This window comes from Gopherus evgoodei, chromosome 4 (assembly GCF_007399415.2).
Source record: "Gopherus evgoodei ecotype Sinaloan lineage chromosome 4, rGopEvg1_v1.p, whole genome shotgun sequence".
In the NCBI taxonomy this organism is placed as follows: Eukaryota; Metazoa; Chordata; order Testudines; family Testudinidae; genus Gopherus; species Gopherus evgoodei.
Window position 1 is genome coordinate 114648744 of NC_044325.1, and position 22485 is coordinate 114671228.

Consider the following 22485-nt stretch of genomic DNA (forward strand, 5'->3'; position numbering starts at 1 on the left):
CAACTGCCCCTTCATTCCTGTCTGCATGTGAATCTTTCTTCCCTCTCCTCTCCTTTCTTTCATGCCCCGTTCTTCTCCCACATCAGACAGACTCTCCTTCCCGCTCTTCATCAGCAATCACCCCACCAAGTTAATTCCTTCTCTTCTCTAAGCTCCATCCCATCTGCACTCATCTCACTGCTGCACTAGCCTCAACCTCATCAAACTCCTCCGGCTTCTTTCCCTCTTTACATGAGCAAACCCTGTCTTCCTTATCTCAAAACCACCCCTCATCTCCTCCAACTACTGCCCCATTTTTTTCCACTTCTAAACTGAACATGTTTACAGTCATAGCTTTGAATTCCTCCTCCAGTTCCAACTTGAATCCTTTACCCTATGGACTTTGCCCTCTTCACTCTATTGAAGCCACTCAAAGATTTCTAATGATATTTTCTGGCCAAGTCTCATAGCCTCTATGCCATCCACATCTTATCTGACCCCTTAGCTTGCATTTGACACCATCATTTATCCTCTCCTTTATATTGTATCTATCATTTCCTCCTCTTAGAGAGAAGAGGATACCCCCCATTCTCCATCTGCAAGGCTAACAAAAATTTCTTCCCTTTGTCTATCAAACCATATATGCTTGCGGAAAAGTACACTGCGGGAATGGGGAAGCTCTTCATATGTTTTCCCCATTTAAGCATGCCTTCCAATGAGGAGATACAGACACCATGTCGCAAACAAAGTACACTTGCTGGACATGTTTAAGTTCTGAAAAATACACCATGTATATTGATAGTATGGTGTTGTCCAACTTTCCTAATTTCAACTGGGAAAAGAGGATTAGAGACCTTTCTAAAAGCAGTCTGGTAGTACCAGCCCCCAATGAATTTTTTTAAATGTCTAACAATGCATTCCTAGGGCAAAAACGTGCTCTTGAGATTTAAGGCTCCTATGGAATAAAAGCTATCCTTACCAGGGATCAATTAGATATAAATACAGTTGAACTCTAGATGCAGGAAGTTACCCAAACCCTAGCATTCACTTAATAGCTATTCTTTGAGAATGCCCCCTACCCCCGCAGTGCATCGTTGCATTCTTCTTGTACTACAAAACCCTTAATACAGAGGGAGAAAGAAATCCAGGAAAGCTGGCTGTATTTTAAAGAAGCCTTATTGAGGGTGCAGGAACAAACCATCCTCATGCGCAGAAAGAATAGCAAATATAGCAGGCAACAAACTTGGCTTAACAGTGAAATCTTTGGTGAGCTTAAACACAAAGGAAGCTTACAAGAAGTGGAAACTTGGACACAACTACTAGGGAGGAGTATAAAAATATTGCTCGAGCATGCATGGGTGTAATCAGGAAGGGCAAAACACAACTGGAGTTGCAGTTAGCAAGGTATGTGAAGGGTAACAAGAAGGGTTTCTACGGGTATGTTAGCAAGAAGAAAAAGGTCAAGGAAAGTGTCAGACCCTTACTGAATGGGGGAGGCAACCTAGTGACAGACGATGTGGAAAAAAGGTGACAATGCTTTTTTTGCCTTGGTCTTCACAGATAAGGTCAGCTCCCATGCTGCTGTCCTGGGCAACACAGTGTGGGAAGGAGGTGAGCAGCCCTCCGTGGTGAAGGAACAGATTAAGGACTATTTAGAAATGCTGAACATGCAAAAGTCCATGGGTCCAGATCTAATGCATTTGAGGGTGCTGAGCGAATTGGCTGATGTGATTGCAGAACCATTAGCCATTATCTTTGAAGACTCGTGGCGATCAGGGAAGGTTCTGGACAATTGGAAAAAGGCAAATATAGTGCTCATCTTTTACAAAGGGAAGAACAACCATCCAGGAATCTACAGACCGGTCAGCCTCATCTCAGTCCCTGGAAAAATCATGGAGCAGGTCCTCAAGGAAACCATTTTGAAGCACTTGGAGGAGAGGAAGGTGGATTCACCAAGGGCAAATCATGCCTGACCAACCTGATTGCCTTCTATGATGAGATAACTGGCTCTGTAGATATGGGGAAAGCAGTGGACGTGATCTATCTTGACTTTAGCAAGTATCTATCTTGATACGTCTCCCACAGTATTCTTGCCAGCAAATTAAAGAAGTATGGATTGGATAACTGGACTATAAAATGGATAGAAAGCTGGCTAGATTGTCAGGTTCAATGGGTAGTGATCAACAGCTTGATGTCTAGTTGGCAAATGGTATCAAGTGGAGTGCCCCAGGGGTCGGTTTTGTTCAACGTTTTTATTAATGATCTGGATGATGGGATGGATTGCACCCTCAAAAAGTTCACAGATGACACTAAGCTGGGGGGAAAGGTAGATACACTGGAGGATAGGAATAGGGTCCAGAGTGACCTAAACAAATTGGAGGATTGGGTCAAAAGAAATCTGATGAGGTTCAACAGGGACAAGTGCAGAGTCCTGCACTTAGGACGGAAGAATTCCATGCACAGCTACAGGCTGGGAACCCACTGGCTAAGTAGAAGTTCTGCAGAAAAGGACCTGGGGATTACAGTGGAGAAGCTAGATATGAGTCAGCAGTGTGCCCTTGTTGCCAAGAAGACTAACAGTATATTGGGCTGCATTAGTAGGAACACTGCCAGTAGATCGAGGTAAGTGATTATTCCCCTCTACTCAGCACTGGTGAGGCCACACCTGGAGTATTGCATCCAGTTTTGGGTCCCCCCCCCACAGAGAAAAGATGTGGACAAATTGGAGACAGTCCAGTGGAGGGCAATGAAAATGATCAGGGGGCTGGGGCACACGACTTACGAGGAGGCTGAGGGAACTGGGATTGTTGTCTGCAAAAAGAGAAAAGAGTGAGGTGGGTTCTGATAGCAGCCTTCAACTGCCTGAAGGGGGGTTCCATAAAGGATGGAGCTTGGATGTTCTCAGTGGTTGCAGATGACAGAACAAGAAGCAATGGTCTCAAGTTGCAGTGGGGGACGTCTAGGTTGGATATTAGGAAACACTTTCACTAGGAGGGTGGTGAAGCACTGGAATAGGTTACCTAGGGAGGTGGTGGAATCTCCATCCTTAGAGGTTTTTCAGGTCAGGCTTGACAAAGCCCTGGTTGTGATGATTTAGTTGCGGTTGGTCCTGCTTTGAGAAAGGGGCTGGACTACACAACCTCCTGAGGTCTCTTCCAACCCTAATCTTCTACAATTCCAGTGCAGCTTAACCAGGAATAATTCAGTTCTGGATACTTCGTTGTCAGAAAGCTAACATACGAGATAGAGGTCAGACAACAAAAATGGTTAGGTTGCTGAGAGAGTTTACACAAGGAGAAATGTGGTGTTAGACAATGTACTGTAACACCTTTGGAATATTATTTCAATGGTAAATGTCAATATTTTAATTCAGCTACAATAAGATATATGATTAGCTTTTTAACTGATGATCACCAGTCTGGGAAATATCAAAACCAGCACAGCTCCTCAAGTGTTTCCCCACACCTGCATGATTTGGTCAGGTATTTTTGTCTAGTGGGCATTCGTCATATTCCTGTTTCCTACATATGAAAGCAAGAATAATCACATGCCAAATTAAAGTTACTGATGTGCTAGACCAAGTTTTAATGGAACTCTCTTAATCAATTAAACCATATAATAGGAGAGAGACCTGCAACAGCCAACAACTTTCTTTTTAATAAGACACTTACAAGTGTCAATTATTTGACTAATGGAAAGTCTACTTAATGGTTGGATGATTTTGTTCTATGATTAGTTCATTTTATAGCCACACAGGGGACTTGGGTTCTATAGTTTGGTCTTTGACTACCTCAGGGTGGCAGATGGTCAAGTCTTGCTGAGGATGGTTTATATGTATAGCTCTGAAACAATTATGTAGCAGGGGGAAAAAGTGTCAATGGACTCCTAGAGAATCCTCCAGGCCCAAACGAAATTGTGGGTATGGAACAGACTGAAGCGGGGGCTTTTCCTTGGAAAAGTCTGGCAGATTAGAAATAGGCATTTGTTAACATTGAGATGACACTGCTGTTCACCCTTCCTAGCCTTCCAGACTCCCTCTCTGGCTCTCCCTCCTACCCCAAAACACTCCCATCAGCCTCCCGATATTAACAAGAAACTTCAGACCCAGATACCTCTGTGCATCAGCTGCCCTCTTCCCTGATACATACAGCATTTTACTGCACAGGGGGTTTGAAAACTGTTCCAGATTGCACACTACCAGGGCTTGGTGTGAATCACCCACTGCACCTCAATGCATGCAGCAGCCCCCACAAGATCAGCCAAAGCTGTAACTGCTGGAAGTGGAATGGAAGAGCACTACTTGGGTGCACACAAGGACTGAGGAGCAAAGGAAAGTCAGGTTGAGGAAGCTTGCCAGTTATACTGAACGGAAGATGAAAGGTAAGGTGATCAATATCAATCTAGATTTAAGGGGATCCACAGAAAACCTAATTTTTGTACAGGATGTCAACAAATGTACAGTAAGGAGCAATCCTGCTCTGACAGGAACCAGACTAGCTAATATCTAATGGAATCTATAGCGAAATGATCCAATTTGCTGTTCAGAATATGGTTGCCTATATTTTCAATAAGTAATTAGTACAAAACAGAAATGGTAGGCAAAAAAGTAACTGTCATAAACAGATAGCTAAGGGTTAATGTTCTTTTACCTGGAAAGGAGTAACCTGAAACACCTGACCAGAGGACCAATCAGGAAACAAGACTTCTTCAAATCTAGGTGGAGGGAAGTTTGTGTGAGAGTCCTTTGTTCCTTGTCTTCTGCCTGTACTCTCTCGGCTACGAGAGGATTTTTCCTCCTGCTTTTCTAATCTTCTGTTTCCCAGTTGTAAGTACAAAAGATAAGATAGTGATGTATATGGTTTTTTTATTTTGTATTTACATGTCTATAGTTGCTGGAGTGTTTTGAATTGTGTACTTTTGAATAAGGCTGTTTATTCATATTTCTTTTAAGCAATTGACCCTGTATTTGTCACCTTAATACAGAGAGACCATTTTCATCTATTTTTTCTCTTTCTTTTTATAGAAAGCTTTCTTTTTAAGACCTGTTGGGAGTTTTTCTTTAGTGGGGAACTCCAGGGAATTGGTGGGAGGAAGAAGTCAGGGGGAAATCTGTGTGTGTTAGATTTACTAGCCTGACTTTGCATTCCCTTTGGGTGAAGGAGGGGGGTGGGGGGGGCAGCTTGGCTCTCTCTCTCTAGGTACCTATTTCCAGGACTAGAAATAGGGAGGGTGGAATCCCTCTGTTTAGATTCACGGAGGTTGCTTCTGTGAATCTCTCCAGGAACACCTGGAGGGGGGAAGGGAAATGGTTTATTCCCCTTTGTTGAGACTCAAGGGATTTGGGTGTTGGGGTCCCCAGGGAAGGTTTTTTGGGGGACCAGAGTGCCCCAAAACACTCTAATTTTTTGGGTGGTGGCAGCTTTACCAGGTCCAAGCTGGTAACTAAGCTTGGAGGTTTTCATGCTAACCCCCATATTATGGACGCTAAGGTCCAAATCTGGGAATAGGTTATGACATTTGTTGTTCAGAATATGGTTGCCTATATTTTCAATAAGTAATTAGTACAAAACAGAAAGGGTAGACAAAAAAGTAACCTATTAAGATTAGATTAGCGTAACACTGAAACACTGTCAAGGAGACTGGTATTTTACTCAGGATACGTATTTTACTGGATACTGAGAGAGACAACTAGTCCATATCATTTGAATTTGTGGTTACATACTACAGGATAACTGTGTTAACGGAACAAAAGATTTGAGGGAATGGTAGCACCTGAATTAAACAGCCTGGTTTTTAGAAATGCTGAGCATCTGGAGCCTCCATTAGACTTTAGGATGAAGCTATTCAACAATTCTTAACAACACAACAAAAACCCCACACCCTTAAAAGTTGTTTACCTGCAAATTCACTTGACAGCGCAGAAAATCAGTGCAAGTTTTCATAACTTTGTATAATTTGCTTTACAAATCACAACTGCTTGACTAGAGTGATGCAAGTTTAATATGTGCAATTATGAAAATCTGCACCATAATGAAGGAGGTCTGATGCAGATAATTGATGCTGTGGTCAAAAAAAAAAAAAAGAAAGAAAGAAAGAAAGAAAGCAAGCAATACCGCTTTACTTAGCAGATGGTCCCTTGAGGGTATTCAGTGTTCCATCAGCTTACTTTGAGACTTTATTTCTGTTAGTGTGTTGGCACTAAAAACCCACCATGGGAGAGTGAGCTGGATTATTTTACAGCTCATGCATGCAAATGAGTTTCAAATGCAGTAATTTTTAACAACGGGGGTCATGTGAAAGTCAGAAACAGACTTTCCGATTTCACGTCTGGCTTCAAGTAAATACATTCCAAGAGATTAGCACAGAACCCCAAGTTACTCTGTACATATACAATAGTCATTTTTCAAAACATAAACCTCATTTATAGAGTTTTGTTTCCCACATAACATGTAGGATCAGAAAGCTTTTGTTTTGCAGATGAAGTACAATACAGTATTTGAAAAAACTATGATGCACTATATCCGAACACATTTTAGCATATTCCCCCTTCCCCTCCAAAACAGGAAAGTAACATGGAAGACAGATAAATTTAGTAGGTTACTGTTCTAACCATTTATTTTTCGTTTCAAGGTAACATAGTTCTTTTGATGCATTTATTTCTTTTCAATCTTCTTTATAGTCATAATAAAGAAAATCCTCCAATTTGCCAGAATTTTCTTTTGATTTATACAAATGAAATGATCACGATAAATGTTACACACTGGAGTGTAGATCAAAAAGTGCACAATATTCTGTCCTGCTGTTCAGTTATTTTCATGTGTCAATGCCTAATACTGTACTTTGAACAATAATACTGTTTTCACTGCATAAACTGCTCGAGAGAAGATACAATCACTTTGGTAATGTCCAACCATCATTTCACAAAGCAAACAATATTTGTCTTTAGTTTTGTTCATAACACTGCTAGTGTGGCTCTCTGAATCATCTCATCCAATACAGAATTGTGGACACTTGAATAAAGCTTGATTACTTTTTTTTTTTTTAAATACATCCAACATTCTAAGACATTCATTAATCCTTCTCCTTCCTCCTCCCCACATTTAATACACAATTCACCACAACTTGAACCAAAGCAAAGTGAACTAAAACAGTACACAAAAACAGTGTCTCAGGTGTCCTTTAATGAAGGTATAGGATCCGTATTTCCAGAGGGACAGATGTACAATGGGATTTGGAAGAATGAAATAGCAGCTCTCTCCTTGCATCTGCTGCAGCACTCACTTTAACATAGCATGGTTTAACATCTCAATTATTTATAATATAGCACACAATAGCACAGGGTCCAACGGTACAAAAATGTGCCCATTAAAAGGACTTACTTGGGACACCCCTCTACTCCCCAACTAAGGGTTATTTGGGACTTAATTGGCCCTAGTTACTGTCTGTTATTTTTAATTGCCAAATTCAGAAGGTAGTTTAGTACAGTACTTCAGTTTACCTAGCCAAACTTGTTTGTAGGAGATGTCAATGTTTTTAAAGAATGGCCAGTCATTTGTTGGTGCCCAACTTGGAACACCCTAAAGGGGCCTGATTTTCAGACGAAGGGTGCTCAACACTGTCAGAAAATCTGGCCCCTGTAAGCAATCTCAACTTAGGCACCCAATCCACAATCACTAGTCACTTCTGAAGGATTTTGTCTTTCGTTTTTAACTTACATTCAAAATACATCCTTGACTGAACCAAGTTAATAGCTGTCCAGTTCCATTGCCTAAGTCATCTAAAAAGTAAGAAGTCACAAGGCATGTTTAGTCATGCAGCATCCAATTCCTCACAAGTGCATTGTGCTGCATGGCAACAGAAGCCTCATTTAGTGTGCAGTTCCAGCATCTTACTAGTACTGCATTTCAAGCCATCACAGTAAGGGTGTGCTTGGTTACTGTCCTACAAATGTACATACTGTATGTCTCAAAGATATAGATAGATATAATCTCAAGAGAAATTTAACAGTTTGAATATGAGGGGTTGCTTGTAACTTTTGACTCCAGTGTTGGCAGACATGCTCCTTTGTATTAAATCTGTCCCACACATCCCTACTGTTGACAGCTGCTAATTCCCAGCCTGTCTTAACTGCAGAGCTTGATCTGCTTAGGTAACCTTTGGTGCATCGAAAAGTCTGAAGGATGTAAACAAGATAATTATGTTTAATTGATTTCTTCAGAGGAGATGCAAATCTTTGCTCTTGGAGAACAATGAGCTATTAATGCATAGAGTCAGGAAAACCACTGTAAAAGCTGAACATTATAGCCTTTCTACTCCCAACCTCAAAAGAAACCAACACACATACATGATATGACTGTAGGAGATTCTTTTCACCACTACTATGCTTCTCTGCAGTGCAGAGAAGGAATTGTACAAGTATTAATTGTTCACTGCCCGGCAATTTGGTCACATGATTAAACAATAAAATGTTAACTGAGAAAATATTGTCTAAAATTAGATCTTGTACTTCATTTTTAAAAAAAAGTCAGATGGACATGTTGTGCCTTGAGGATCAGATAGAATGATTTCTTCCCACCCTTTTTGTGTTGCAGCATCATGTGATCATAACCTGGTCTCCATGACTGATGCAGTGTTAACTATGTAATCAACATTACGAAGGAACAATCTGACAGGGAACAGGGAAACCAAATGGACATCCTTCCTATCAGTCGCTCCATTTGCCTAAGAACAGGGAAACCAAGACTAGTTAAGGTGTTGCTTTCCTCAAGATAAAAAAAACAGACATGTATAGACTAATGACCTAATACTGACTCTGGAGGACATTTCACACAATTCATTTTGGATTTCTTACATCCCGCCCCCTTCCTCAATTGAATTATAAATAACTGCTAAGCAAAAAAAATTCCTCCTGCATCCTGTGTTGCAAAAAGGAGAAAAACTGAACTCAAAGCTAGTGTAAAGGGGGATGTTGAGAATATTAATCTTCTCAAAAATCTGGTCCTAAGAATTTACAGGTGCCGCAGAAGTCAACTGAATATTAATGCTACTCTGACTAAGCAATATATTCTACTGTGTGATATGGCAGTGCTCCGACTTAACAAGATTTTAAAACATACCCTGGAATCTGTCCTCTCTACCCATCACAAACTTGGTGCCAATACCTTTAAGAAACGTCATTCATGAGTTCACATCACTTTTGACTATGTTAATCCAGAACCGAAGTGTGGGATCAATTGCAGATTGGTCAATCTGACCCTTAACAAAGATATGAATTAAGATCACTGGACATTCCATTTGGTTTCTTTTAGCTCAAAGCAGAAAGGTGCACTTAGTAAAGGCACTAAAGCACCATGTTACCAGCAATTTACAGTGGCATTTCAATGAGAATACACAAGAGTTATCACACTTGCCTAAGCTCATTTCCTGTTAGTTAAATTTTAAAAAGCCCAACTTCTTACACACACAAAAATAGAGCACAATTAATACAGACACCTCGCCCACCCTTCATATAGCATAAGCTAAAAAGCCATGCTTTTTTTAATATCTAGAAGTCATTTTATACCGTACATTTTATATCCTTAATTTCATATGAAAGGGACAAGTCCTTTTAAGGCTGGGAGTTGGTGGTGGGTAAAGTTGCAGTACTCAGACACTGATGTACAAGACATTTATTTGCAGCAGGATGAGGACAACTATTGCAGAAATGGAGAAACAAAACTGGACTGATCTTGTTACTATTAAAACTGTTCTGACAGCAGTTCACATAATCTCTGAGATACGGTTTCTTTACTTGTTCGTAGTGTGAGTCTATACATCTGAAAGAGAGCACATAAGAAATCTATGTATTATAAAGACAACAATAAAACATGTCTGCATTTAGATGGACTTATCAGAAAAAGCATACAGATTAAGTAACAAAGCAGTACAGGTGCCACTTGGTCGTGATATGAGCAATGGCTAATAATTTTCATATGAGACTGACAACTTTATTCAGGCACAGAAAATGTTTAAAGTCTGCAGGGACAGGTCCTCTGAGTTCTGAAGGTGTTTAAATGCTTTGCCCAAATCTTACTGTGCTCTAAAATAAATAAATTTTCCTGCTTAACTACCTATCTAGAAATTTCAAACCTCTGCTACCATACCTTGGTGCTGAAATATGGACAATCCTTGAAAGCCCGTTAAGTGATCAGCAGCAGGAAGAGGAGGAATTGCTTCTGAGCTACTAAAGGCATTCTCACTAACTCCACCAAGTTGGGAAGCAGAGATGTGTAAACAAAACCTGGATTCTCAAGGCAATACATTTCATTCCCACTGAGAACCAATACAACCCAATATCACCAGGAAACAGAACACAGCCATCACGTGCAGTTCCTTTGATTTTACAACAGTAGCAAACACTATTACTACAGATTTGCATTCTTCCACAGGTGGTTCACAAAGTAGTAAACAAAACAGAGCTATGTTTTGTTCATTTAGAAACAAGGGAAGCAAAAAAAAACCAAACACAGTTTTGTTTAGGATGTTGAAAGTAAAATTTAGTAAGAAATTTTTAACCTTCAACAGGGTAAAAAACAAATGCAAAAGACTATTAAGATTAATTTAGTGTCCTCTGCACAGTAAGGAGAGTTGTAGTTTGTTGACAGGATGGAATATTTTCCAGGGAAGAATCTCAGAGTAACACAATATGTGAGAATGCAAAGCAGCAGAGGCCTTTGGAAAGCTGAAAAGTAGCCTGCCGAAAGCCAAAGCCAGAACCAGCTGCCTCCGTTTTCAACCTATTTGGGGTTTATTGACATTGACAGTTGAGTGTGAGACATCACATAACTACTTCTATTGCAAGTTATTTTTACTAAACACACAAGGTATGTTTAGTCAGATGCATTGGTAAGATAAGTTTTATTCCATTTCTGTAAACTACAACTTATATTTAACTTGCAAATACAAAACCAGGTACCTGTGCCTGAAGGTTGGGTTCAAGACGCAGCAAACATCCAATCTGGGTAGTTTTTGTGTGTATTATACCAGCACCAACAAAATTAGCAGGGTTGGGATCTACCTCTTCAAGGAGGGCAGAGCCAAAGCCAATGATCTATCAAAGAAAACCCCAAAAAGAGAGACTGTTTAGAGATACTGCAGGAACAGGAAGACAAAAGTACAAAAAGTATCCAAGAATGCTCATGAAACAGCTAATTCACCAGATCATGGTCACCAGGTAATTGATTAAGGCCTTGGCTACACTCACACTTTACAGCGCTGTGACTGGGGTGTGAAAAAACACCCCCCTGAGCGCTGCAAGATACAGCGCTGTAAAGTGTCAGTGTAACCAGGGCAGCAGCGCTGGGAGCGCGGCTCCCAGCGCTACACCCGTAAGGGATGTGGTTTACATGCAGCGCTGGGAGAGCTCTCTCCTAGCACTGCCGCTCTGACTACACTCCGGCAGCGCTTTGAAATTCCAAATGTAGCCATACCCTTAGTTAAATAGACAGGGAACTTCTTAGCTCTGAAAATTAATTTTAAAGCAGCAATAGTATTATAAGAATTCGGACATCTTAACACTACCACTATACCACAACCTGAACTTTTAAGATACACTTGCTTGGCACTCCAAGTTGTAGCAACACTTTCAGGCAGGATGAGGGGTCTGTGTTCTCTGGATTGAGGTATTTAAATCCTTTCTCCACACCTGTCCCTCATACCTTCCTCACCTGCTCTATTTCTCCAAGCCCTTCTCCCTTTCATTGTCTTTCCATTTAATCCCTTTCACGGTCTTTCCATTTAATCACCTCTTAACTAAACCCCATCCACAAAAGACTCAATGGAACATGCCGCTTGCCGCTGTCATACTGATCACTCTGCTTGCATGCTCTAGCCCTTTCCCCTGCCTTTTGGCTTGTTTGTTGATTTAAATTGTAATCTCTTCAGGGCAGGGACTATCTGCTATTCTTTGTACAGTGCCCAGGACAGTGAGGGGTCCTGATCTTGCTTGTCCCTAGGCAGTACTGTAATAAACATGATTAATGATCAGAATTAGAACTTTCCTAAGTTTGAGAGGATTCTAAATCTGGAGTTATAGTTAAGCCCTATTTTTTGGAAGTGTGGTAAGCTTAACATTGTCTCTTTCTGAGCAAACAGGTGTGGACCACTGAGATAGCAATGTCTGAATGCACGATATTATTTGCTTGCTTTTATTAAATAAGGGAATTCAAACAAGGAACTTCAATTTATACAGGAAGACTCAGCATAGAAAGGATACAAAGAAATCCAGTCAGTCAGTTATGTTTTCTTTCCAAATGTTATAAAAATGGATGTACTGTGAAAGGGCACTGAACTAGAGTGGCCAAAAACTGCCATATATTGAAAAACCTCCCATACTAAACGGCTAACAGAAATTAGTCACCCTATCTAATGATTAGCCAGATTTTAACTTCAGTTGCCAGATGGCATGCTGTAAAGTTTTCACTGGAATAGTTAATCATGCTAATAAGATTTCATGATACGTACAAGTATAATAGCAAACAGTTGAGCAATAAGCAGGGTTTGAATGGTAAAAAAGGAGGGGCTGGTTGAAAGTTTGCTAATTTCACAATGTCAACAAAGTCAGTTTTCACCCCGCTTTTTGACCAGGTAGATTTAGGCAAAACATTTTGACAAAAAGGAAACAACTACATTAAAAATATTTTCAAAACCTATTTTTTTTAGCAGCTCTAGTAGAGAGTAGACATTGAAGTGCCCTCCAATTCAATTTCATGAATGAAGTTCACATTTCAATATAAACCACAACAAGCCCTAGAACTCTTAGAAATAAACCAATCTGGATTAAAACCTATGTAAATCTTACAGATAGTTCCATGCTGCTAAATGCAATTACCTCACTGACTAATTTGCAATGTGTTCGTGCCTAAGCAGCACGACACAAATACCCCAAAGAAAAAAAGAACAAAATAAAATGTAATGATTCTATTGATGCTGACATTCGTTAATATCACTGCTCCAAATCTGAAATTCGTCTGTTAAAATACCACACTGTTACCTACCTTTGCCTTTGTAATCTCTGTATCCATTGGATGCTTTGCTTTAAAGATGTTCTGCATTTCTTGCTGAGGACTGTGAGAAACATACAAGTTAGTATCATGCTATAAATACATAACACAAGAGCATGTCTGGTAGAGTACTGAAATTCAACATTAGTATTTACTTATATTGAAGAAGCTCTCACAAGCCTCAATCAGAAATGAAGCACCACTAAGCTAGGTATTATTCAACATACCCCTTTCACTGAGAAATTTACAATCTGGGTTCTAATCTTACTTGCTCAGTTGTTTCCAACGCTGGAAGAAGTCTTGAGAGGCCATCTCCGTAGGTTGGAAAAATTTGTTCAGTGTGATGGGTAGTTTTACTGAAATATTTTGAAATGTTCCCCCATATCTGCATGAAGACCAAAGAGAAAATGTGGTACAAGTTATGATGAATTACAGACTGTATTTAAGAAAAAAAGTGAACACTGAACGATACTGTGACACTGGTAAACCAAGTGCCAGCTCTGGTCCAGGCCGTGGGCATTAGCTAAGAACTGACAAACTCATAGCTGGAAACCAAAGCAGTTCACCTATATGTTAGTTTTGTTCAAAACATATATTAGTCTCATAAGAATGTATTTACTGCTTAGAAGCCATGAAATGATTGTAAATCGCTGTATGCATTAATCTTACTTGTAATGTCTGTATTCCATGTTGCAAGGTAAAACACAAATGTTTTATAATTATAAAAATGCCTGCTTTGAACATGTGAATTCAGATGGAAATAGTGGCTCCCACTGCCCACCCAGAAGGGCTATCAAAATTAAGTGGGCCATCACAGAACAAAAGCTTTGTTAATTGCCTCATTCACCCATCGACAAGTATGTGCAGAAGGCCTCCGCCCATTGATTTGGAATGTTGGAAGAGGTAAAGAAAAACAGATGACATGAAATCTTTTTATCTTTGCTGTTTGGACTCTCACAAGGGCTGGAACCAAGGGCTGGAACTAAAAAGAAACATAAAACAGACATCCCAAAGGTCAACCTGGATTCAGCCCTAAAGACATTAAATGCTGACAGATTACTACATCTGTCCTCTTTTGAATCACAGACAAACTCATTTGTGTTTCTATGCTTGCTTGTTTTAACTTGAGTATAAATTGTTTTTTTCCCTACTTAATAAACCTTTAGTTAATTACAGGATTGGCTGCAGGTGTTGTCTTTGGCACGAGATCGAAGGTAAAAATTGATCTGGTGTAAGTGACAGATCTCCTGGGACTGGAAGCAACCTGACTATTTTGCGATTTTTGGTATAAATGATTGTTTATCACTAAGTCCAGCTTGCCAGTGTGGCAAGAGACTTGAGACCCCCAGGGGACTGTCTGTGACTCTATGGTAGAAGTGTTACAGTGATCTAGGAGTTCACAATTGTTACTGAGTTGGTGAAATCTAATTATAGAACATAGACACCCCAAACTGATGGTGTTATATTAAGAACCATTTATATAAGAAAAGAGGGTTACAAAAACCTCATTTTAGATGCGTATGAAGGCAGAAATAGATAAATGCATCAACGCCTCAAAAAGAACTCCATGAATCTGGAGTATAAAGTTCACATTTAGAGTGCTGATAGTATAGATAATGCCAACCAAATAAACATTGAGAATGGACTCACAACTGCAGCCTCTCATGTATTAAGTCCAACTGTAATGGGGAAAAAGCAAAGTAAAGTAAACAGCAGTAGTAGTAAGCCATCAGCTCCATCCAGAAAGGCTTCATGTCCTGCGAGGACTGCTACAAACACAACTTCATTCTCCAAACCACCATCAAAATGGCCAGAAGGGTGAGGAGGTAGTGTGCGGTAGCATGGCTCAACCTGGCTAACATCTCTGGGTCCGTGCCCCACCACCACATCTTTGCCACGCTCCAGGAGTTTAGGATGCCAGAGAACTTCCTTCATGGTGATCTGAGAGCTGTACGAGGGATGCAGCATCACCATTTGCTCGGTCAAAGGGGAGACCGCCGAGATCCCGATCCAGAGCGGAGTTAAGCAGGGCTGTCCCTTCAGCCCCATCACCTTTAACGTCACCGTGGAATCATTTTTCTGAGAGCAACCTCCAATGGCACAGATGGCTTCAACCTCCGTGGTGAGAGAGTGAGCATTCTGGCTTACGCAGATGACCTGGTCCTGACCAAGGAGGCCCCAGAGAGCCTCCAAGGTATGCTAGGTGCCACCAGTCGACCTGCTAACTGGATGGGGCTCCGCTTCAATGCAAAGAAGCGCACAACTCCGCATCGATGGCAGCAAAAGGGACTCAGTGCAGGTAACGGTTTTCCAGATCCAGGGACAGCCCATTATCCCCCTGGCAGAGGGGCAGGTGTACCAGCACCTCGGCAAGCCGACAGGATTCTGGGTCCGGTGGCACCATCCAGGAGATCTTGCAGGATGCTGCCAAGATTGACGCCTCCCCTGCTGGCACTGTGGCAGAAGATAAATGTCCTGAACACCTTCCTGATCCCCCACATCTCATTTTTCCTAAGGGGATCTGCTGTGGCGAAAGTACCCCTCAACAAGGCAGACAGGATAGTCCAGCAGCTGGTGAAGAAGTGGCTGTTCCTTCTGGAGAGAGCTAGCAACGAGCTAGTCTATAATCGTCCACAGGCATGGCGGTGCCAACGTTCCCCACATGGGCGACCTGTGCGACATCATGGTGATCACCCATGCCTTCCACCTGCTGATGTGTCCCGCCGCCATGGTAAGAAACATTGCAGCCAACGCCCTCCGTGACGCAACAAAGAACCAGATCAGCAGAACCCCCTCCAACCAAGACCTCACCACCTTCCTGAGTGGCTCCCTGGATGGTGAATTCGGACAAGATGGGCGCAACATCGCTTCACTGTGTTCCCACACTTGCAATGCCACGCGTCGCCAGAGGAAGCACATTGGCTTCTGCTGGGAGTGGTGCAAGGAGCACCAGGAGCTGGGAGTCCCGGTGCCGCAGATCAGGTCCAACGACAACACAATCGTCACTCCAAGTGCCAGGAGCATGCTGGAGAGGACCCTGAAGGCAGCCATCCACTCACTGTATGTGGAAATCCTGAAGCGTAAACTGGACCAGGATAAAGCCTTTGAGCTGACCAGCAAGTGGGATGCCAGCAACCACTTCCTCGCTGGGGCGGCTTCATCCATTTCGCCAACTGGCGGTTCATCCATCGTGCGCGGCTGAACTGCATCCTGCTCAATGGAGCCGTCCGCCACAGGAACCAAGACAAGCGTTGCAGGAAGTGCGGCTACTCCAACGAGATCCTGCCCACGTCTTGTGCAGCTGCAAGTCCCACTCCAGAGCCTGGCAGCTGCGCCAAAATGCCATCCAGAATCGCCCAGTGAAAGCCATCGCACCACACCTGGAGAAGATCTCCATGAACGGCACCATCCCCGGTACCGACTGCCTGCTGCGACCTGATGTGGTCGTTACCGACGAGGCCCAGAAAAAAATCATCCTTGTCAACGCCATGGTCTCCTTTGAGAACAGAATCCCGGATTTTCACAAAGCCCAAGCTTGTAAGCTGGAAAAGTATGCTCCCCTGGCCGATACATGCCCTGATCGATGGAGCCCATGGCACCTGGGACCCCTGCAATGAGCGGGTGCTGCGGACCTGTGGGATCGGTTAATGCTACGAATGGCTCATGCGGTGCCTCATGGTCTCGGACACCATCCGATGGTCCAGGGACATCTACATCAAACACATCACCAGCCTTGGACAGTACCAGGAGGTGTGAGCCGGAACGACATCGTACATCAACTACAAGAAAGGGACCGAGATACTTTTTCCATTGGACCATATGAACTGGAATCATAAACTCAATGAACATTAAATCTCACCAAATGAGGGTAAATCCATCCTCATCATCACATCCACTCATACTCCACACCTGAATATAGCCATTATATGAACAACATACTCTCATATCTCAATGTCTGTACTTTGACCCGTTAACCTTTTACCTCCAATTGGGGATATTCCAGATTATCTATTCCTTACACCATCCAATCCTAAACCAAATTTCACAGCCCTTGATAATCTGTACATTATTCCCTGATATCCAGAAACTTCTACGCTTAAACTCTGTACCGTCTTCTTTTTATTTTATCATCTTAATAAAATTCTTAAATCTGTTACTGCTTATTTTAAAAGCATGGCATTCTACATGTAAAAATGTTCATTTTCATCCACAGCAACAGAATGAATAGAACAATAGCAAACCAGTATAAAAATAATCAATAGGTAAATTGTTAATCAGGTTTACGCTTCAGTGGAAACATGCATATAAACATTTCAAAAGGTACAATCTCACCATAACCCACAAGAGGATGAACAGATTTATTTCTATGGAAATGAATACACCAATGAAAAATACCACCATTTTAGATCAACATAAGACAAAGTTAGCATCTTGCCTTTATAAGGCTGATAATCTTAATGTTTAAATTACTAAGGAGGCATGACTGAACAATGTCAATTCTTTATTTGGACAATTTGCCTAAAACAGCCATCTTAAACATTGTTACCATGTGCATTTCTTTTCCAGGCATCTTTAACATTCTTCTTAAATATTAACAACTGTGAATGGGATATACTACCTAAGAAAATTGCACAGTATTTAAGATGTAACAGGCCCCAGGTTTAAATCTCCTCCAACAGTTCTGATGCTAAAAGTTTTTGTTCTTTGTATTTTTTAAACAGATGCTCTAAGATATTTGGAAAGTCTGAGTCAAAATACTCACCTATAATATGCCTTCTTGCTTCGACATTGGCTTATATGAAGATTACACGGTTAGGTGAGGAGAGACTCCTACACCCTCCTTTATTAAACAACTCCTCGCGGCCAGCATCTCAATTAATGAACTGCACACAGTCATTTCAGAGTAACTCAAACTGACACTCAGGTTAATCAAGTTTAACACATTCTAATTTATATTAAGAACCATCACCTTGGGTAAGTCAAGGAATTATTAAAACTGAATTTACTTTACAGTTCATGTCTGTTCACCGTTTTGCATTTCACTCAGCTTGGACCCTGAAAAACAGTAGATAGCTTCTACTAAGTTTCACTTTCAGATTTTTATTGGAATATCCCGGGAGCACACGTATTCGCTGTCAGCATTGTAGAAAATTAATTAAAAAACTCCATTATATCATGAAAATGTTTCTGGACAAGAAGTTAATCTACAACTTTCACGTAGGGAAACTTCCTTTTTGTACTGCATAGCAATCTGGAGTTCAACCTTATTGAATAAAATTGAAAGATAAGTGAGAACAACGGTTACCTGTTCAGTTAGAATTTACCTACCATGTTGTTCCAAAGAATGACTATTTGAGTTGAATACAATGTTGTTGTACCTGTGTTGGTCCCACAATATTAGAGAGACAAGGTGGGCGAGACAATATCTTTTATTGGACCGACTTCTGTTGGTGACAGAGCTCTTTTTCAGTTCTGGGAAAGGCACTCAGAGGCTGTGTCTACACTGGAACTTAAAAGCCACGATTACCCTGTGTCATTTGACTCGGGTTAATGAGTGGTTCAACTGTAGTGTAAACATTCAGGCTCGGGCCTGACCTAGCTCTGGGACCCTGTGAGATCCCTGGAGTAGATTCATGGGGGATGAGGTTGTAGAGTTTCTCCTGAAGTTGTTTGGGAAAGGATTGTATGATATGCTTAAATTCCTGGGTGAATTGTGGTGTGGGGTCTTTATGATCTTTGTAGTAGATGGTGTTGGAGAGTTGTTTGTTGGCCTCGCTGACATAGTTATCACGGTTGAGAAGTATGATGGGACTCCTTTGTCTTGGGATTGGTTTTCAGGGACTGTATTGCTGTCCTATTGGTGGTGGAGTGATTGTGATGGCTGTGATTTCTGTTAAAGATTTCACAGTCAATTTTTTTCCAGAAGCAATCAAAGTAACGATCAAGTGTGTGGACCACATCCTGAAAGAAATCTCTCTTCCAAACTCACTGTTCTGGCCCTCGAAACAAATCTCCCATCCTCACCGAGCTCATTATCAGTAGCAAATTTCCCACAGACCAGGACTCATGAACTCAAAGTGGCACCACACCCTGCCATAACAGATGCAAAACCTGCAAACATATCCATATCTCCACTGCTAGGATGATCAATACCCCCTCCCCCCAAACATTCAGGTTCAGGCTTGAGCCTACTCTGGGACCTACACAAAATTATCACAACATGTGGTATACTTTATCCAGTACATAATGTGCCCCAATAACAACGATGTGGGTGAAACCAGATAGACAGATAATCTCTTTGCTCTCAAATAAGCTCTCAAAAATGATAAAAGACAAACATTATCTCCTGTGGGCAAACACTTCTCACAAAACAATCTTTCCATATCTAAACCCTCAGTCCTTGTCCTGTGAGGAAACTTGTGCAGTACCTTTAAAGATTCATGGCTTTTTACAACAATCTGAAACCCATTAACCCTTCTTTTTTGGAGAGGTGTTAGCAGGCCACTTCTCATTGAATGGTCTCTCTGAGTATGTGTTAACTATTTATGCTAAAAACAGTCTCTTCCACTCTGCATTCAGTTGTGACGCTGAGGGTATGTCTACATCTACAATTTTGCAGCGCTGGTTGTTACAGCTGTGTTAGTACAGCTGTATAGGGCCAGCGCTGCAGAGTGGCCACACTTACAGCAACCAGCGCTGCAAGTGGTGTTAGATGTGGCCACACTGCAGCGCTGTTGGGAGTGGTGCATTGTGGGCGGCTATCCCATAGAGCACCTCGTCCCATATCGGCGCTGTGGCTTGTGGGAAGGGGAAGGAAGTGTGATTGTCTTTCCGCTTCCTGTTCCTGTTCCAACGCCCGGTGTTGCTTTGGTAGACATTCGGAGCAGTGTGGCAGCATTGTGATTGTACAGCGATTTTTCTGCGATTTTTTTTAATGAATGGATCCTGAGCAGCTGACGACCTTATTGATGAATATTGCCAGCACTGTGTGCTGAGCTCCCCCCTACCCTGCGGCGCAGGGACACCACGTGGCTGCCTCCGTGCTGGGGGGGCGGGGGATGGGAAACACCAGAGCACACCGCGGGGAAGGAGACCTGCTTGGAGGGGAGGTCGGGGAACACCGGAGCACACCGCGGGGAAGGAGACCTGCTTGGAGGGGGGGTCGGGGAACACCAGAGCACACCGCGGGGAAGGAGACCTGCTTGGAGAAGAGGTCGGGGAACACCAGAGCACACCGCGGGGAAGGAGACCTGCTTGGAGGGGGGGTCGGGGAACACCGGAGCAAACTGCGGGGAACGAGACTACACTACAGCTGAGCATTTAAAGGAGGGGTCAGGTGAGCACAGGGCAGTGGAGTTTTCTTGATTACCGGAGAGACTTCCTCAGGTATGCTGGGATACCTGCTTATTCCACGGAGGTCAAGAAAAACGCTGGTGAGTGTCTACACCTGATGACCAGCGCTGGTGATCCAGCGCTGGATCCTCTACACCCAAGGTTCGACCGGGTGTACGGCCAGCCCTGCAAACAGGGACTTGCAGCGCTGGTAATGCCCTGCAGGTGTGTACACCTCCTAAGTTGCAGCGCTGTAACCCCCTCACCAGCGCTGCAACTTTGTGGTGTAGACAAGGCCTGAGTGCCTTTTCCAAACCTGAAAAAGAGTTTTGTGTAGCTCAAAAGCTTGTCTTTCACCCACAGTTGATGATCCAATAAAAGGTATCACCTCATCCACCTTGTCTCTCTAAATTGAAGGCCTTTAGCAACTTGTTAGAACAAGCCCTCAGACAATTCCTCTGTCCAGAGTACATTTTAATTCTTCTGTGCTTCCATTGCATTTTCAGATTCAGAAGTCTATGCCGAAGTCCATGTCTATGCTAAGCTTTACTTGAACACCAAAACAAATTTAACTAAAACAAAAAACACCTTTTACCTGAATTGAATGTTTAGGATTGGAGCTTCCATGAAGTCTGATATGCACTCAATATTCACAACTTGTTGCACCTGAGCGCCCCCATCCACTGTTGGGTCCACTGGTTTTGTTTGCAGGTTCAGACGTGAGAGGTTGTTAAGGAAACCAATTCGCAGAAAAAAAAATTGATTGTGCTTTTAATCATTACCATTGGCTTTAAATATAGATTTACATCTTCATATGGATAAACTGGACACTGGGGGGGGGGAAAACAAACTTTCAACAATAAGCTAAAAGCCCCTGCGAAACACAATACTAACTAGATGTTATGTGGATAATTTTTCAAGCACCATACCAATATACAGATTCAAGATAGTACGAGACAATTTTTGCTAGTAACCCTTGCAGTATTAAATAATGTACTGAGTGCATGCAATGTATGCAAACATAAGATATCCAAACAAGTCTTATATGCTGTAGATGGTAATTCTGAACTGCTAGTGGTATTCAATTTTACTCACATTTTGTATCCATCAATCCCCACAGATCTTAATATATTGAATAATTTGTAGTTGTAGATTCTGTCAAATGCTCTTTGGAAGTCAATAAAACTATACTGTGTTCCCCATTTCAAATGATCTTTCTAATATGAGATTTAAGTTCATAATGGTGTTTATCATGCCCTTTCCATGTCTGAAGCAGTATTATTGTTTACTTCTTTCCTTATCCATCTTTCCTCGTATTAGGTCTTGAAGAACTCACAAAAATATTTAGAAATAGAACTACACAGGACATTTAGCCCAGGCTCTGACACAGGTTTGATGCCAAGCTCCCCTTCCATCCACATACAAAATCACTCTGACTTAGGTCAGCAAGGACTCAGAAGCCAGGACCCAAGACTCTGCTAGGGGAGTGGATCAGAGTCTGAACTCCACTGTTACTCAAGTCCAAACCCAGTCATTTTGCAGCATGGCTGCAGTTCAAGCCACAGACCCAAGTCAGAATGTCTGTAGTGCAGTATGTAGTGCACCCAGATCAAGCAACTGTAAGCCCAGGTTTAAAATGCAATGTAGATGCTCAAGTGCTGGCTTGGAAGAACCATGTTCACAAGCCCGGGGCCGAAAGACCTGATTTACATTGCAGTGTAGATATACCCTCGGGGTATATAGCATCTGTATACTCAGACTCACTGCCATGGGTTTTGTTTTGTTTTTTTCTCCCTAGTATAGACATACCTTAGAGGCATGCGATTGTTCTGTAGTCTTTACAATCTAGCACTGGTCTTTTTTTCAGTTTGGATATGTAAGATTGTGAAGTATTCTGGCAATTCTCCTGTCTTATATATTCTTCATTACCTCTGACTGGGCTTTCAAGTCTTCATCCCACTATACTTTAACAATTCCGCCAGTATTCCATCGCACCTACTGCTTTCCCATTCCGAAATCTTTTTAATGATGCCAAGATTTCTTCATCCATTACTGATGGACTCTAGCTAAGATTTTTCAGGCCTATCACCACCATATAGTTGCTTGATACATTCTCACCATCTGTTGTTCTTGT

At 41.9% G+C, this 22485-nt stretch overlaps 1 protein-coding gene across 6 annotated transcripts in view; it reads right to left on the reverse strand.

Moving 5' to 3' along the window:
- Positions 1–6967: 6967 nt before the first annotated feature.
- The window catches only part of AP2A2 (adaptor related protein complex 2 subunit alpha 2), a 91738-nt gene continuing 76220 nt past the window's right edge, over positions 6968–22485 (reverse strand). For all 6 annotated transcript variants that reach the window (XM_030560647.1, XM_030560642.1, XM_030560646.1 and 3 more), the window contains 5 exons: positions 20947–21070; positions 13288–13404; positions 13014–13083; positions 10934–11068; positions 6968–9794 (listed from right to left, as the gene is read on the reverse strand). In XM_030560647.1, coding sequence (XP_030416507.1) covers positions 9717–9794; positions 10934–11068; positions 13014–13083; positions 13288–13404; positions 20947–21070 — 524 coding nt within the window. In that variant the 3' untranslated portion in view covers positions 6968–9716. The remainder of the gene's footprint in view (positions 9795–10933; positions 11069–13013; positions 13084–13287; positions 13405–20946; positions 21071–22485) is intronic.